The sequence below is a fragment of the Alexandromys fortis genome, unplaced genomic scaffold, assembly GCF_014885135.2.
Source record: "Alexandromys fortis isolate MF-2015 unplaced genomic scaffold, M_Fortis_MF-2015_v1.1 scaffold_71, whole genome shotgun sequence".
Lineage (NCBI taxonomy): Eukaryota > Metazoa > Chordata > Mammalia > Rodentia > Cricetidae > Alexandromys > Alexandromys fortis.
This window is the reverse complement of record NW_026067954.1, coordinates 5,233,609-5,250,276: the sequence shown is the minus strand read 5'-3', so window position 1 is coordinate 5,250,276 and position 16,668 is coordinate 5,233,609. Positions and strand designations below refer to the sequence as shown.

The following is a 16,668-nucleotide window of genomic DNA, read 5'->3' as shown; positions in this document are numbered from 1 at the left end:
TGTGATGAGGAACTGTTGGGGCTGCAGACCCCTGGCCCCTTGACTTTCGTTGCCTGCCTCAGACCCTTTGCCTACTGGAGTGAACTGAGCAAAACACCTTGTTTACCTGTGCCTGCAGCTGCTCTGAGCACAAGACCCTGATAGCAGGGGAGTGGGTTCTAATGAGGCCTGCAGCTGAAAGATCCCGAGAGCTGGGGCGTGGTTATCAGTTAAAGATCCCTATGAAGCACAATACACTTGGCATTCTTGTATCAAGGATGACCTGTGTCCCCGTCTCTCTGTCTGTCTGTGTGCGTGTGTTTGTATGTCTCCAGCTTAGTTCCCAACTCACGTACCGTCCCATAGTGCAGGCTCTACAAGGAACAACTGTAACATCAGGTCTTCTACATCGTGAGAAATAAGGACATGAAAGTCCCCAAAAGCTCAAAAGCCAGCTAACCTGACATATACAGTAGCAAGGAACAGAAGGCCCGTGTCAAACAGAAGGCAAAGAGCGGCCCAAGGTGATCCTCTCACCCCCACACATACACACACAGGGGCAGGAGCCTGAACTCACACACACACACACACACACATACAGAGAGAGAGAGAGAGAGTCAAAGGAGCATGTAAAGCTTAGAAGAGATGTATGTTCAGCACAAGAATCCATGCTAAATCCCAAATCAACAGGAACTTTTATTTTACTTCATGTCAAGCAGACAAAAAGCAATAAAATTAAAATATTATTTGACATTCATGAAACACGTTTATATCAATTATGCTGATTGACAGAAAACATAAGTCATTGAGGACTTGCCAACAATAAATAATACACTTAAAAACAGAAAGTTCTATGTGCAATAGACAATTTCCTGAGGCTTTCCAGTTTGGGGAAGTCAACGGACCTTTGCAAACCTGAGTTTCTCAAAAGGATGCCCAAGTGGTGCAAATTTCCTGTCGTGACAAGGAGCGGCCACAGCTAAGAGCATCTTACATTGAAAGAGGGGAAATAATGGATCTTCGTGCAGGGGGAGGTTGAGATGGGTTCTCACTGTGTACACAGGCTGATCTCAAACTCAGTCTTCCTGTCCCAGCCTCCAGCATGCTGTGATCACAGGCAGGCACCTCCATGCCTGGCTTTCAATCTTATTTTAATCAATGTGACAAAGTCCTGGGAAAGCGACTGCAGAGGCGAGGAACACATTTGCTCTTTGCAGTGAAACAGACACTTACAATACCCAATAAGACACAGTGCTAATGCACGTTGTCATAACCAGTACCAGTGTGCCACTTTCCCAGGTGTGAATACCACATAAACAGTACATGACCTCCTGCCGTGTGGGGCTGGCAAAAGTAAGAGACAAGAATGCCTCTTTAAATGTTCCAGAGCACAGCAAGGGATGCATTGGGGGGCATGCATGTCAATCACAGGCACATGTGTGGAGGCTAAAGTGCATGCATGTCAATCACAGCTATGTATATGCCACAACACACGTGTGGAAGCCAGAGGCTAACAATGGAGTGAGTTCCAGTGACGGCGCTGAGGTCCTCAGGCTTGCACAAGCACCGTGACTCACTGATCCAACGTGCCCGCACTCCTTTAACTTGAGCACAAGCTTGGCAGCCTCACCCAGGGCTAGACAAATTGTACCATAGAACAAACTCACAGAGTTTGTAAGGCTATCAGAATTGTAAGGAACCCGATCTCACCCTGCTGGCTTCCCCGTCTGTAAAATGAGCAAGACCAATCGTACACATCTAAGGCTTCCAGCCAAAAACAAAGGTAATTTTAAATATTGCACCACCAAGGAAAGGTTTCGCTCTTTCCATGCCCCTACTTCCCACAGCCCAAAGAGCATCTTTCTGCTTCTCACACCATCTTCACAGCTCACACCATCTTCCGCCGCTCACACCATCTTCCACAGCTCACACCATCTTCCACAGCTCACACCATCTTCCACAGCTCACACCATCTTCCACAGCTCACACCATCTTCCGCAGACCTGCCTGCTCAAGCCAACACTCAGAATCCAGAGTGACCTTGCTCCCCAGATAGAAAACAACACTCATAATCTTAGCAACTAAACAAGAAATAATAATTCTTCCTTCTGGGGCACTATGTAAACTTTCTGAGAAGAAAAAAAAAACAACTCTGCAGACCTCTACTTGGCTAGGTTGAGTCAATGTCTACTATAAATTTAAAACATCAAAAAATTTTCAAGAAGAGTTCACATCCAAGTCTTCATGATTGACACAATCTGGTTATGAACTGTGCTGCTCTCGGGGCCTCTTTGCACGCCGCAGAAGCAGTAACTGGAGAAAGCTTTCTTTTCTGAAAGAAAACAGCAAAGACATCTCATTTGAATGACCTATCCATGCCAACTCAGGAGGTCAAGGAAGCAAATGGTAAGGAGAGAGCGCAGTCACCACGGAAACTCTTCATGATAATAACATGGGCACTGATATTTTTGACACACATACTTTTAATTCAAAAAGTATAATCTGTCTTTATTAAGAATGTTAGAATAAAAAACATGAATAGCAGCTAAAGTCAACAACTATTGAACAAATTACTAATAATGCCTAAGGTCGCCTATGATATTTCAACCCCTACAGTACAGTCAAATATATAAATAGTACAATACATTGCTTAAGTGAATTAATTAAACCAAGTTTCTTTCCTTAAAAGTCTCTGAAATTGAGGCTGGAGAGATGACTCTGTGGGTAAGAGCACTTGTTGCTCCTCCAGAAGACCTAAATTCAGTTCTCAGCCCCTATCAACCGCCAGTGACTCTAGTTTCAGGAGCTCCAACACCCTCTCCTGGACTCTGCAGGCACTACACACATGGAAAGATGGGACTGGGATGGGGGGAAAGCAAGGTTTTTAAATTCTCTGAAATTGAGCTCCAATTCATTGAGTTGGTGCGGAAATTAAAATGATACAATTTGAGTGACTCTACTCATGAAATGCGTAGGCATTAGCATCTTGCCTTGGCACATGGGACACCTGGACTCTGGGGAGCGAGAGTTCTATATCAAATGCTAGTCCTAAGCCCATAGCATATGTGTGTTATCTAAATGAGAGTAGGAAACAAAAAGATAAAATATTATTTTATATAACTATATAGTATATAAGTGTAATATTGCATTATATATATTTATTTAATAAGCTCTTGGGACTGCCAGTGCTTTGTCCCACAGCCATCATTCGCACTATGGTCCAGAAAGCAGCTCTGCCAGATGAGAGATTCACTCACAGTGTCCCTGCTTTGTCTCTACTCGGGGCTCAGAGAAAGAAGCAGCCTTATGAAAAGGCTACAATTTATATTATGTGTATACCTAGTTAGTGAATGAGGGGTTTTTTTTATTTTATTTTATTTTTATTTATTTTTGGTTTTTCAAGACAGGGTTTCTCTGTAGCTTTGGAGCCTGTCCTGGAAACTAGCTCTTTTAGACCAGGCTGGCCTTGAACCCCAGAAATCCGCCCGCCTCTGTCTCCCCATTGCTGGGATTAAAGTGCGCCACCACTGCCCAGCTGAGAATGAAAAATTTTATGTCTTCAGTTGCCATCTCCTTATAGCAAACTTACTCACACCTTAAACACATTTATGAAGGAATTTAAGGTGTTCTATTTAATATAAATTGATACAAGCTTTTTTTTTTTTTTGGTTTTTCGAGACAGGGTTTCTCTGTGGTTTGGGAGCCTGTTCTGGAACTAGCTCTTGTAGACCAGACTGGTCTCGAACTCACAGAGATCTGCCTGCCTCTCAAGCTAATTATTTCTATTTAATTAAGACAACCTGGCTCCTGTCCTGTGTAGCTAATTAGGGCTAAGTCAGCAAGTAGGCGGTTTGGGGGCCTGAAGCAAGGCTGGATATACTGATCTCCTGTGCTTTCTGGTGGGTGGGGCACGAGGCTAACAAACCACCAGAGAGCACTGCCCAAACCTGTGCTGCCTCCTAACTGACAGTAAACTCCATCCATACCAAGGAGGGCAGAAGTGGCACTTCTCTAGGTCTTGCCATGGCTTCCCACATCCATCCACTCTCCTGCCGTTCCCAGAAGCACGTGAGATCAGAAAAAGGCAAATGGCTCAACTCTTCGAAATAGTTTCCAAAGAAGAAGTAAGACTGTCTCGTCAGAGACAAATGGGAAACTAAGACAGACTACAGATGGAAGTAGATCCTCCTTCTTCTTTGCTGCTGAAATCCCATACAGTCACATCGCAGGCCCAGCCCACCCAGACATGGAGTACCCTGTACAGGGAGTTTCCTTTAGTATTGCTTTTGGCTCCTGAGGCATTTCTCACACTGTGAAAATGAGCCAACTGTCTGAGGGCCCAGAGAACCAGACACTGTGTGGTCACCTCTGTAGCTCTGGCTGGTTAGCAGTGCCGAGTTCTCCTCCAAGAATTCTTGTGAGGTGCTGGTTCGACTAATGACAACCCGTGACCTGGTACAGGCTGACTCCCATGATCCTCCTGGGTTTGGTGAGCATGACAACACTGATGTGGTTTTCACTGACCTCTCCCCTTTCAGGGAGTAAGGAATACGTGAAAGACTGAGAACCATGTGTGTTTTGCTTCTGGAGTGCTGAAATGTAGGTGTGTAAAAGCTGCAAAAAGGGCTAAGCAAATTCAGAGAGCCACGTAGTAATGAAAAACGAAGGGGAAATGGCCTCATCCCAGCAGCTTTCCAATCAGCTTGCAGCTGTAGCGCTACAGGCAAAACCGGAAGGGAGGGATGCCACACCCACCAGGATGCTTGCCTCTTGGTGAAGTTTTAAAGAAGATCCCATGGCTTCAGAAACACAAACCAATAGGATTAAAAGACTCTTGGTGGTGGCGCACGCCTTTAATCCCAGCACTCAGGAGGCAGAGGCAGGCGGATCGCTGTGAGTTCGAGGCCAGCCTGGTCTACAAGAGCTAGTTCCAGGACAGGAACCAAAAACTACGGAGAAACCCTGTCTCGAAAAATAAAATAAAATAAAATAAATAAATAAATAAATAAATAAATAAAGAAGAAGAAGAAGACTCTTACCACCACTGGCGCTACTGATAGAGCAAAGTGTAGTCCTCCACCAAGGAGTAATCTGGGTCTTCTGCAAAGAGGAGAACGCGAGACAAAATTAAGCCAGCTAATCAATGGGCTTGATAAACCCAGTGTTTCTCAACCCGTGGGTCACAATCCCCTCAGGGGTCAAACAATCCTTTCACAGGGGTCCCCTATCAGTCAGATAGCCTGCATATCAGATATGTACATTACGATTCATAACAGTAGCAGAATTACAGCTGTGAAGTAGCACCGAAAATAGTTTTATGGTTGGGGGTCACCACGACACAAGGAGCTGTGTTCAAGAGTCATGGCGTTAGGAAGGTTGAGAACCACTGACTTAACCCTTTGTAGATGGAAGCAGTCCACTTCAAGACTCGGGTAACTGCCTTTCTGTAATGACTAAATACATCAAAATACAAAATATGAGCACCAAATCTCATAGTTGATAGTCATGACTACAAACCAGAGGACATTCTAGAAACCATTTTTAGAAATTTGCTCTTTTTCATCCACGCCCATATTAGCATCCATGGTAAAGTCACCATCAGAAATGAACAAGTCACTCATTATTAAGTGGTAATGAAAGGCAGCAAGAAGTAAAATAACTTAAATATTATTTAAATATGATCAATCACTATTTTTTAATTTTTTGATACTTATTTTTTATGCATATCTGTGTATGTGTTCAAGGGCTCAGCACACATACAGAAGTCAAAGGTTAACTGGTGAAGGTCAGTTCTCTCCTTCCACCAAGTGCGGTCCGGGCATCGAATTCAGGCTGCTGACCTTGACAGCGAGCACCCTCTGAGCCATCTTACCGGCCCCAAAATTCTTAACAGTCTTGAAACTTTTACTGGGATGCCAAATCACTCTTCCCTCAATCCCCTGTGAATACAGCTTCTTAAACGGCTTGTGCCCAAAATGATAACTTTTTAAACACGCTATGTATCTCCTACCACGCTAAGGGTTTGAGATGATGGGAGAAGGCAAAGTGCCTCTCTTCAAAGCTGTTGTAATTAACCAGAAAATAGAACTGACAAAAAAAAATGTTGGTATGTGTGTTCTCTCTACAGTATTGCAGAGGGAAAGGAGCTCAGCATGATCTGAAAACAAGTCCTTGTTGGGCCGTGTGCAACATTATAATTAATAATAGAGTGAGAAGTCTTACAGTAAGATTCAAATACAGGCACAATCTCTTAGGAACTCAACCCTATCAGGAGTGCTCAACCCACCACCCGTGGGCCACACGCAGCCCAGGATAGCTTGGAATGTGGCCTGACACAGACTCAGAAACTTACTTAAAACACATCTCTTTTTTTTTGTGTGTGGTAACTAGACTGCACAGTTCTGTCTCAAGTACGGACTCTGTAGATGATGGAGCCATGTCATAAGGTCAACAAGTCAGATGTGCCTGGTTCTTATTTTAATCTAAGAACATCTGCCCTGGAAATCCCAAGAGGCATACCTGGTAGATGTTTAGGAACTGGGAGAGGTCCTCTCCTGGAAGAGATGAAAATCAAAGTCTTTCGGGTGAACTCTTACTATTTTCTTATCTTTCTACTCAGTCAAGGCAAACAATCTACAGCCCTGACTTGCGGAAACCCAAAGGGCGGGCGCATATGAATGCACAGGAGTCAGGAATATGGAGCTCTGCCCAGGGCCCGCTGACAGGATTTTCATCTCAGCTGTTGATCTCCTCGCATCTCAGAATCTTTGTACATGGACTGAGAAACACAAACAGCTCTCGACTCTGCGAGAGTTGTCTGCTCAGTCAGATGAACGGTTTTGAGTGGTCCTTACGATTGACAGTGTGCATTGACCTCTCCCCCAAACACCCTCCACTTTTCCTAAAACTGGACGGAAAACTTGCAGATGAGACCTCACTCCACCCCACCCCCACGGTTTGGCATGAAATAAAGGTTTCTTTTCCCTCCAGACCCTTTATATTAGGAGCAGCATACTTTCTGTGCAATGGGCCCAGTGGAAGCGGCTTAGCTCTGCTGGCCACACTGTCTCTGAGGCACCTCTGCTCAGGTCTAGTAGGAAAACAGCCATATAGAAAGAGAGATCCGCTGACCACGCTCCAATAGCTTTCTATGTGAACACCGATCATTTAAAAATATAAGCCAGGGCTACGTAGATGAATCAGTGATTATGACTGCTCACTGAAAGCCAGGCAGTGGTGGCACAAGCTTTTAATCCTAGGAGGCAGAGGTAGGCAGATCTCTGTGAGTTCAAGGTCAGCCTGGTCTACAGAGAGGGTTCCAGGACAGGTTCCAAAGTCATCCAGAGAAGCCCTGTCTCTAAAAACAAAAAACAAACAAAAAAAAAATGAGAGTGCTCGCTGCTCTTTGAGGAGACCCAACACCGGCTCCTAAGAACAATCACCTGTAGTTCCAGCTCTAGGGAATATGATACCCTCTTGAGGCCTCTGTGGACATTCACAGACACACAGCATGTAACGACACAGACAGACACATATACACACAGATAAAATAAATTTAAAAAAATGTAAGCCTGGTGTAATAGCTCATGCTTAGCACTCGAGAGCTGGACTAGGAAGATCTCTGTGAGTTTAAGACCAGTCTGGGCTACAGAGTGAGATCCTGTCTCAAATAAACACAAACACTCATACACACACATTTTCAGTTGTGTGGTGGGGCTGGATGTGTGCACATGCATGCAGGTGTCAGAGGCTGAAGAGGGCAGGTGCCCCTGGAGCTGAAGTTACAGGAAATTGTGGTACTGGGAACCAGGGGGGGGGGGGGGGGGGGGGGGGGGGGATCCTTCTTAACCCATAGGCCCTATAAAAACTAGTAGATCATATCCGACTCAAAGGAGGGCATAGCATAGTGTGCTTATTCCTGTTTCCTATCAGCCATAGAAAGGCATAGAATTTATAAACAAGTAATAACAGTCATACTCAAGTATGCTATAGAACCCTGGAAACCACAGCTAATAAAAGCTATATATTATTTGTTCTAAAAGCGCTATTTCAAAAAACTAAGTTACATTACTAGGTAAATTATGTCAATTTGGTCAATTAAAAATAAAAGGTAATGTCTTAATATAATTCATTACATTAATAATATAAAAATTTATTAAAATATTTTCTTTACACGAAAAGCAGTTGGTTATTACCTTGCTACATTGGGCCCTGTAGTCTTTCCTTGTGGGGCTGCATTCCGCTGAGAAGAGTAGAAATTCTCATACATGATGGGTGCTGCAATTTTTAAGACATATGACATCAGAAACAGGTAAAGGTTGGGGTAGAACACTTGCCAAGCCTACAAAAAGCCCTGGCTTCGTCACCCAGTGCTAAAAGACACTGAGTGCACATGTCTGTCACCACCTTGGTTCTCAGGAGGTGGAGGCAAAAAGATCTGGAGTTCCATGTCATCCGCAGTTGTACAGCAAGTTTAAGATTAGCCTAGAATATGAGACCCTGCCTCAAAATAAATAAATAAATAAACAAACAAACAAAAGGTAGGGAGACCTAGAACAATCTCCAAAAGCCTGTGTGTTAGAGACTTTGTCCCCAGCTTAGCACTAACAGAAGGAATAGAACCTTTAAGAAATATAACCCAGTAGGAACAAACCAGGACAGGTCACCGCAGGCATGGCCTGGTCTGCTCCTCTGTCACAGCTTGGCTGTAAGATGGGCAGTCCACTGGGCTGTTCTCTACCACAGTGTGCGGCCTCGCTAAGCCTCGAGAGCAATGGCATCAATTGGACTAAAGCTTTGAAAAACTAGAGCTAAAAATAAACCTTTCTCAGACAATTATCACATGGACTCACTCATAAGTGGCTTTTAGACATAAAGCAAAGAAAACCAGCCTACAAATCACTACCCCAGAGAACCTAGACAACAATGGGGACTCTAAGAGACAGATACATGGATCTAATCTACATGGAAAGTAGAAAAAGACAAGATCTCCTGAATAAATTGTGACCATGGGAGAGGACAGAAGAGGAGGGGGGAAGAAGGGAGGAGAGCAGAGAAAAATGTATCATTCAATAAAATCAATCAATTAAAATAAAATTAAAAAGTAAACTTTTCTCTTATTGGTCAGTTTACATCAGCTATTTGTTACAGCAGCCGAAGCTGACTGATACAGCATCTTACATCCTCTGTAACCCAGGACAAGAAAGACTGATACCGTTGCTTAGCTGCGCCCCATGCCACCCAGCTCACCTGGTGGGGTATGTCCAGTTTTCCGCTGGTTCACAAAATATTGAATATCCTTTTCAATGCTGCACAGTTCCAAACTCTTACGGACTTGTTCATACATCTGATCAACACAAGATAAAGCATTATGCAGAAGTTTACTGATGAGAATTAAGGCACCGCTCTATAGAAAAGGAACGTTAATGAGCAGCCAACTCTTTTGCAACTTTGTTTTGAAAGTAGGAGACATTCCCAAATCCAAGGGTGTTGTGGGAACTCCTTCAGCCAGTAGCCTTTAAGATACCAGCCCACTTGGGTGTGGCCTCTTATACTATTAATGCCAACACAAAGCCTGTGCTTGCTCTCTCTGCTGCTGGATTTGGCTCCTGTTCCCCTTTTGTGCAGAGGACTATAATCTGTGAGTCTACCTCTAAATAAAGAACCCTTGATTATACTCAGATCTAAGCTAGTGTAAAATTATTTTATAGCATCCACCTGCACAAGACTCACACAGGGCACCATTCTAGTACATCTGGGATATTGACTTTTTTAGATGAAAAAAAATTAAAATGCAAGGAAATATTCCTTTCTGGCCAGGCCAAAACCCTGGTTATTTTTTTAAGTATTGATGGAATAAAAAAAACTATATGCCAAGTCCCATGACTAAGTCTCAGGGCCACCCACAAACGCAATCACAACTACTTAACCTGAGGATAAGTCTTTCAATTCGATTCTGTGGGTTTCCTGGACATCTGATCATTCTAAAGTCATGTCCCATCTGAGAGAGAGTGGGGCTATTACTTAGCAAAGGCTGTGATAACCACGTCCGGTGTCTTTGATATCTGGGGACCCAGTTACCTTTGCTGTGCACAAGTTAATTCTGGATAAGCACCATGAAAGACAGAAGCAAATCCTCACCCTGGGGTGACCATCAGCCTGCCATGAGTCAGTCTGCTAATACTTGGTACAGGAAGTGATGGCATTCTACCCTGGAGCTGTCTCTGGGACTCACATTCATCTGTGACATTTCTGGTGTTTAGGTTTCCTTATCTGCTAACTCGCAGTTTCTCAAAGAGTCACGATGGTAAAATGGACCAGGAGTCAGGAAGACGACAGCAATGCTCACATCTTTATCACTCTGTACCCCAAATGGAAGCAGGAAGTGGGGAGAGGGTGAACTAACAGGCATCCATGGCTCTTGCTGCTCTGGTGGCTCTCACACACAGAGTTTCTGTGACTGCTTCTCACTTACTTCATCATCGGTGACACACTGCTGCGACAGCTGATTCAGATGTAACCACAACGCATTCCGGAAGAAGTTGATACGCTCACATTCTTGAGCCTCAAACACCTACAGAAAAACAGTTACATGTACACGCATACATAAAGAAGGGGCATCCGTTTAGACTGGCTATGACGTGAACACTATTAACATACATTGATGGGTGGAGTTTAAAGAGTAACGCAGAAGAAAGTGCTTAGTGTGAGCATAAAGCCCCACAGTATCAAATTGTAGAGATAAGTCAAACGAGGTTCATTTCATCAAATAAGATCAAACAAATGAGATTAAAAAAAAATAACACTGAAGTTGGTCTGGGGTACGGCTCAGTGGACCGGTGCTTGCCTAGCATGCATAAGGCTCCAGGTTTGATCATCGGCACCTCCCAAAGGTAAGAGAAATCACAAAGCCCTGGACCTCACACCAAGGGCATCCCCACTACCGTGAGAGAGGAGAAAGCAGGTGTAGAGAGTAAAGTTTAGGCTGGGACAGGCTGGAACTTGGGACTTGCAGACAACTTCAAAAAACATGGCTGGGGCTGAGAACATATCTCAGTGGTAGAGCATATACAAGCGTGCGGTTCTAGGCTTGATTCCCAGCACGCGCGATGCATGCATGCACAGCGTGCTGGAGGAGACAGACACAGGGACAAAGAGAGAGTATGTCCACGCCCAAGAGGTGGGGAGACTGTCGAAGGGTACAGGCAGGCCCGCTGATCATCATAAGACCTTGGCAGGGCAGGGAGCAGCTGCTTCCCACTTAAGGAGAGCTGTGAATTGGCCATTGTAATCCCTGAATTCACAGAGACTGCCTTCGAGCTGCCACCCTAGAGTTCCTGACTGAGAGTCCACATTTCTACCCAGTCCTCGGATAATACTGGTTCTGCTGGTCCTGGGACACTGTTAACAACTGGTGCCAGAAAGCTGAGGAACTTTCTTGTGTCTTTTAAGTTTTCTCTAGAAAATTACAGAGTCCTGTGTATTCCCCTTTGAACCTAGCAAGTACAGGCATGACTCTCAGAGGAACTACAGCGCTCAGTCCGCCACTAACTGATGCAGCCGGGTCATTCCCGCGCTAACCAAATATTAGACTAACGCTTTGGAAGTGAGCTGGATGGTGAGGTCAGAGTGAGGGAGGGGCCAAAAAGATGAGGATTAGAGGAAATTACTCCAATCCCTTCCATTCTCCACTTAAATCCTCAATTTCTAACTCGCCCTCGCGCTCAGTGACTGGATGAAGCAGGAGGGGCTAACATGAAAGCCGAGTCTCAGGTTCTAGGGGAAGGTGTGCTCTGTCCCACACTGCTTCCAGTCAGTCCTCAGGACCTACCTCGCAGGCCTTAATGTGCTCGCTCTGCCAGTCTTCTCGGACCTTCTCCAGCGTGTTGATCTGCTGCATGTAGGTTTTATCTACAATGGACGGGGAGTTGATTTAGAAACTAGACAGGTATGCTGGACTGTAGCTGTTCCGTCTGAGGCCCGTTAATCCTACATGTTCACAACAATGAAAACAGCCGCAACCAACCCTCCCCTCACCTGAATCCTCTACTGCGGTCTTTGAAGTTGCCAGTTTCACAAAAAGCTGCAAGGACCAAAACCAGAAAGAGATTAAGAGAAGCTGATTGAGGCGTCCATGGCCAAACACATGCAAAAGCAATAGCAATGGAGAGGTAAGGTCTGGTCCAAGTGCTATATACGTCCCACTTAGAAGCAAATCTTTCATCTTCTTGGCATCTGAAAACAACCACCCTGTGTCTTCCTATAGATATATCTCCCTACCTTGAGCTATGAATAATATTATATTTGGATTATATGTTATTACTTTATTTTATATTTTGTGTGTGTGTGTATATGAGTGTCTTGCATGCATGTATTCTGTGTACCACATCTGTGCCTGGCACCTGAAGAGACCAGAAGAGGGCATTGTACACCCTGGGAATGGAGTTAGGGATGGTTGTGAGCTGCCATGTGGGTTCTGGGAATCGGACTTAGGTCCCCTGGAAGAGCAGTCAGTGCTATTAACTGCTGAGCCACTGCTCCAGGAATATTACTAAATGTATTATTTAATTTATTCATATTATTATTTCAGTCCACCCACAAGAAGCATTTTGTCAGCAAAGAATACAGGAGCTGAGTTTTGAATACATTTAAAAAGAGTGCCACACCTTACTAGACCTGGATGGAGGTGGGTGGTCCTTGGACTTCCCACAGGGCAGGGAACCCTGATTGCTCTTTGGGCTGACGAGGGAGAGGGACTTGATTGGGGGAGGGGGAGNCCCCCCCCCCTCTCTCTCTCTCCAGAAGCCAAAACTGTGCTGTTGTGCTGTTTCATTTAAGGTCCAGGATATCTGTGATTTTTGTATTTTGTTCTTGACTTATCGTTCCAAATCGGCTGGAATCTGCCGGTGTGGCATGTGGATCCACATGGAAGATTCCGTTTAATAGTTAGGAGCATTAACTCTCTTTGCCTGGTCCCTGGTCTGCCACTGGCTGCTGAGGTTAAATGGCACTAATGGCAACTGCAGGATCTACCTAATCAACTCTGGTTCTTCCATTTAGCCAAACAGTTTAGGCACAGACAGCTTTGCTCTTTAGTGCACTGAATATGTTCAGGCCCCAAATGTCCGTTATTATTTCACTTGCCTTGAAATGGGAACTGTAAGCACTCTGATAAGTGATTTGAAAGGCTGCCTAATTTCCATAAATACCTGTCTGCTGTTTATGTGCAATTTTATTACATTGAAAACATTCTGAAATCCCTCTATGCATATTCCTGAGTGAGCTGATTGCAATGTGTTCCTTACATTAACACTGCAAAAAAAATAAAGAAATAAATGGAAGGCGGGAGATGGTTTTACTCCTCCTTGGGCAGTAGGAGAATGCTGCTTTCACAGATAGCATGTTTGAACAATAAGCATTTCTCTGCAGAAATGGCAAAGGCCTTTTAGCAGTGCATATCAAGACAGGCTTAATTCATTTAATTTCTCTCTCCAAACATGCTCCCTTGTCAATGCCTAGAGTCAAGGTGAAGAGAGGAGAATGGAAGAGAGACTGGAAGACGGGTGATCAAAAGAGAACAACTCAGCAACTAAACAGCCCTGTGATTTTAGCATCTGAAAACCCTGTCTGAGTAAATGAATTATGTGCTGTGTGTTATGTGGATATGTGCTGCAGCATTAAAAACAGATCTGTCTCATTTATGATACATCATCGATCAGTTGCCTCTTGCACAATGCTATTAACCTACAGCAAACTTCAGGCAAGCCAGCTCTCATGGGAGTTACTCTCACGGCCCTAAAGCCAGAATTTCCATGGGGAAAACCTAAGCAAACTCTAGACTAAATAAACACATAGAAATCATGGTGACACACACATTGGCGGGAGCTGTAAGCCACAGTAAATTGAAATGTAAGCAGGTTTGGGTGATAAAAAAAAAAATCCCATGGAGAAAGGGTGTCTTACCGCAGAACCCAGATGGCAGAATTACATGTCTAGGAACCTCACAGGCAAGCTAAAGCAACTGTGCTGGAATATGCATGTTCATCAGTGTCCTGGAAGAGAGTGGGTGTGTCCCCATTCTCTTCACCATAGACCCTAGCAGATACGTAGCTCCTCTGAGGCACATATCACATGGCTTGCTGTCTGCTCTAGCAAAGATGACTTTTTCCTTTGGAGACTGTCCTTCAGCTTCTGAAGAACAGTGAGAGAAAATACCTAATTCTGAATTGAGTGTTCTGCCTGTGCCACTACTATCTCTCTAAATTAAAAACAAAGGAAACACAGAAATCTCTGAGACAGGCGCTGTGACCAGATTTAAAACACCAATAGTTGTTGTTCTTGTTTCAGACCTTTTGAATTTGCATGAAAAATGCAAGCTACTCCCATGAAAGTTAGGGCTCATCTGTTGCCCTACTCAGTCAATCCCCTCCCATGTTCCCACCCCCACCCCCTCGCTGGTACCACCATCCTGGCATTACTTCACCATTTTTAATATCATTTAGTTCTTCCACCACTCTGAGATGTGTTTCATCCCAGGCCCACATATTAGAAAATTAGAAAATAAAGGATCAGAAATGTAGTCATTGATCAAAGTCCTGCAGAGAGCAGGTGGAAGAGAGAAGCAATTTGAGTTTGATCTTATTTGAAACTCGGTCCCTTTTATTTCATTCTAGGTCCAAAGGTGTGACTTTCTGCTTTACATCATCCAGAGTTTATAAGAATTCATCCCAGCTCAGTTGCTTTCCCTCTTTGAACCTTGATGCACGAGTTTTCCTTCATTTCATAATGAAAGTTCTTTTCTGAACTGTTTTCATTTTTTGTGCAAACATGCAGAGTCATCTCCATCCCAACACCACATGTGCACTCTGTATCCATGGTTAAAATACACACTGGTGCCCATCATTGCCTTCCATCCCTTCCCTGCTCCTGGGCCAGTAGAGTGCTGTCTGGGAAGTGGGTTTTCAAACCTTCCCATGGATTCTTTGTTCTATAATTACACTTTGTTTTATAACCATAGCCCTCCAAGAACAGCTTTAGGAGAAAGATAGGACAATTCATAGTCTGTCATCAACAGTGGCTATAGCACAAATTGAAAAAGAACTTTTGCAAAGCAATTTGGGAATATGTATCAAGAACTATAAAATTATATGTATTTGACTTATTTATATTCATTTTTTTGAAAGAAGTACTACCGCAACTTGAATGCAGAAGGTACCTCTAGGGTCTTCAAGGGACACTCTAAAGATGTGATCTGTTTGGGGAGGGGTTTAGATCACTGGGAGTGTGTCCTGAAAGAGGATTGTGGGACCCCAATATCTTCCTGCTTCTCTTCTCTGGCTCCTGAATAGTGAGGTGAATCTTTTGTTTGGTCTACTCTCATCAAATTTTGTGAAGTCCTTGCTAATGTCCCAAAGAGTGGGGCAGCTCAGTCTAAGACTGAAACCTCCAGATCAGTGAGCCAAAACAAACTTTTTGTCTTTGTGAGTGAATTTCCTCAGGTATTCCACTACAATTATGATAAACTTGCTAATACATGTATTCTTAGTACATATCCTAAAACGTGATACAAATGATAGAAAAAATGCATATAAATATAACTTATTGTCACCAAAACCTAGACTCAAACTAGGTATGATATATGTGTCAAATATATTATAGGAGTCCGTGACTGAAATAAAATAAAATAAATAAAAATAAAATAAAAAGAGTGCCAAGCCTCTTATTCCACCCACTGTGCTATAGTGATGTGCTTCTCTGATGTTGTCCCCAACGTCGAAAATGTTCAAGGGCTTTTTTTTTTCATTCTGAAGATTAGACGCCAAAGAAGTTATTGCCAGAGACTTGGGATACAAATCTATTTTTAAAAAATAATAATTTAAGTTGTTTTGTAATCTTTATTTTTAATTTTGTGAGATGGGGTTTCACTACATAGTCCAGTCTGATATTAAACCCTCATAACCCTCCTTCCTCAACCTTCTGAGTACTAGGACAACCTGCACATCATGCCTAAGCCCTAGTTGGTTTAAACCAACACAACCGCATCTCTGAGTCTTCAGGTACCTTCTCTTGTTGCTTCTGGTTGGCCACATTGGCACTGCGCTGGACAGCCTGCTCCGCCTCATCCTTGTCCCGGCACTTCTGCTCATAAGTCTTCTTGGCCTTCATTACAAACAGAAGGTGGAGATGGGTGAGCAAGATACCCAGTGTGGAAATCAGCCAACAAAGCCCTCCAGGCCAGGTTCAGGCCCAGCACAAGCTCTCGCTGGTGCTGGAATCGACAGAGATTAGGCTCTCGGAGGGAAGGTGCCCTTCACTGCTCTCTGAAAAGTCCCCAGTTTCAGTCCTTTTCCAGACTACTCAGAGTGGGGCGCCTGCCCAAGGAAACAATAACTGCCATTTGGCACCAAGTATGCAAACGCTAAAGACCAAATGCTTTGATGTGGTTTCCAGCAAGAAATAGTGCAAGCAGCCGAGCAGACCACATGTGCCATCCACACAGTGATATGTTCAACACCACTTCACAGTCATAATGCTACATATGTAGCGGTGTGACTTCTAAAAGATTTTGTTGTAGCGCACACTAAGGGACTCATGGAAAGCTAGGAAGGGAGCTGTAACAACTTGTCCCTGGCTTGCTATGCATTGTTACTAAAGCACTTAAAGGAAAGGAAGCTTTTATAATTCCAAGGT

At 43.9% G+C, this 16,668-nt stretch overlaps 1 protein-coding gene across 1 annotated transcript in view; it reads right to left on the bottom strand.

Annotated features, from left to right (window-relative positions):
* Positions 1 to 657: 657 nt before the first annotated feature.
* Positions 658 to 16,668, bottom strand: part of Pstpip2 (proline-serine-threonine phosphatase interacting protein 2) — a 71,034-nt gene continuing 55,023 nt past the window's right edge. The window contains exons 7-15 of the mRNA XM_050151695.1: positions 16,039 to 16,137; positions 12,016 to 12,061; positions 11,810 to 11,889; positions 10,454 to 10,552; positions 9,229 to 9,325; positions 8,175 to 8,256; positions 6,499 to 6,533; positions 5,019 to 5,079; positions 658 to 2,311 (exon numbers count right to left, since the gene is read on the bottom strand). Coding sequence (XP_050007652.1) covers positions 5,030 to 5,079; positions 6,499 to 6,533; positions 8,175 to 8,256; positions 9,229 to 9,325; positions 10,454 to 10,552; positions 11,810 to 11,889; positions 12,016 to 12,061; positions 16,039 to 16,137 — 588 coding nt within the window. The 3' untranslated portion in view covers positions 658 to 2,311; positions 5,019 to 5,029. The remainder of the gene's footprint in view (positions 2,312 to 5,018; positions 5,080 to 6,498; positions 6,534 to 8,174; positions 8,257 to 9,228; positions 9,326 to 10,453; positions 10,553 to 11,809; positions 11,890 to 12,015; positions 12,062 to 16,038; positions 16,138 to 16,668) is intronic.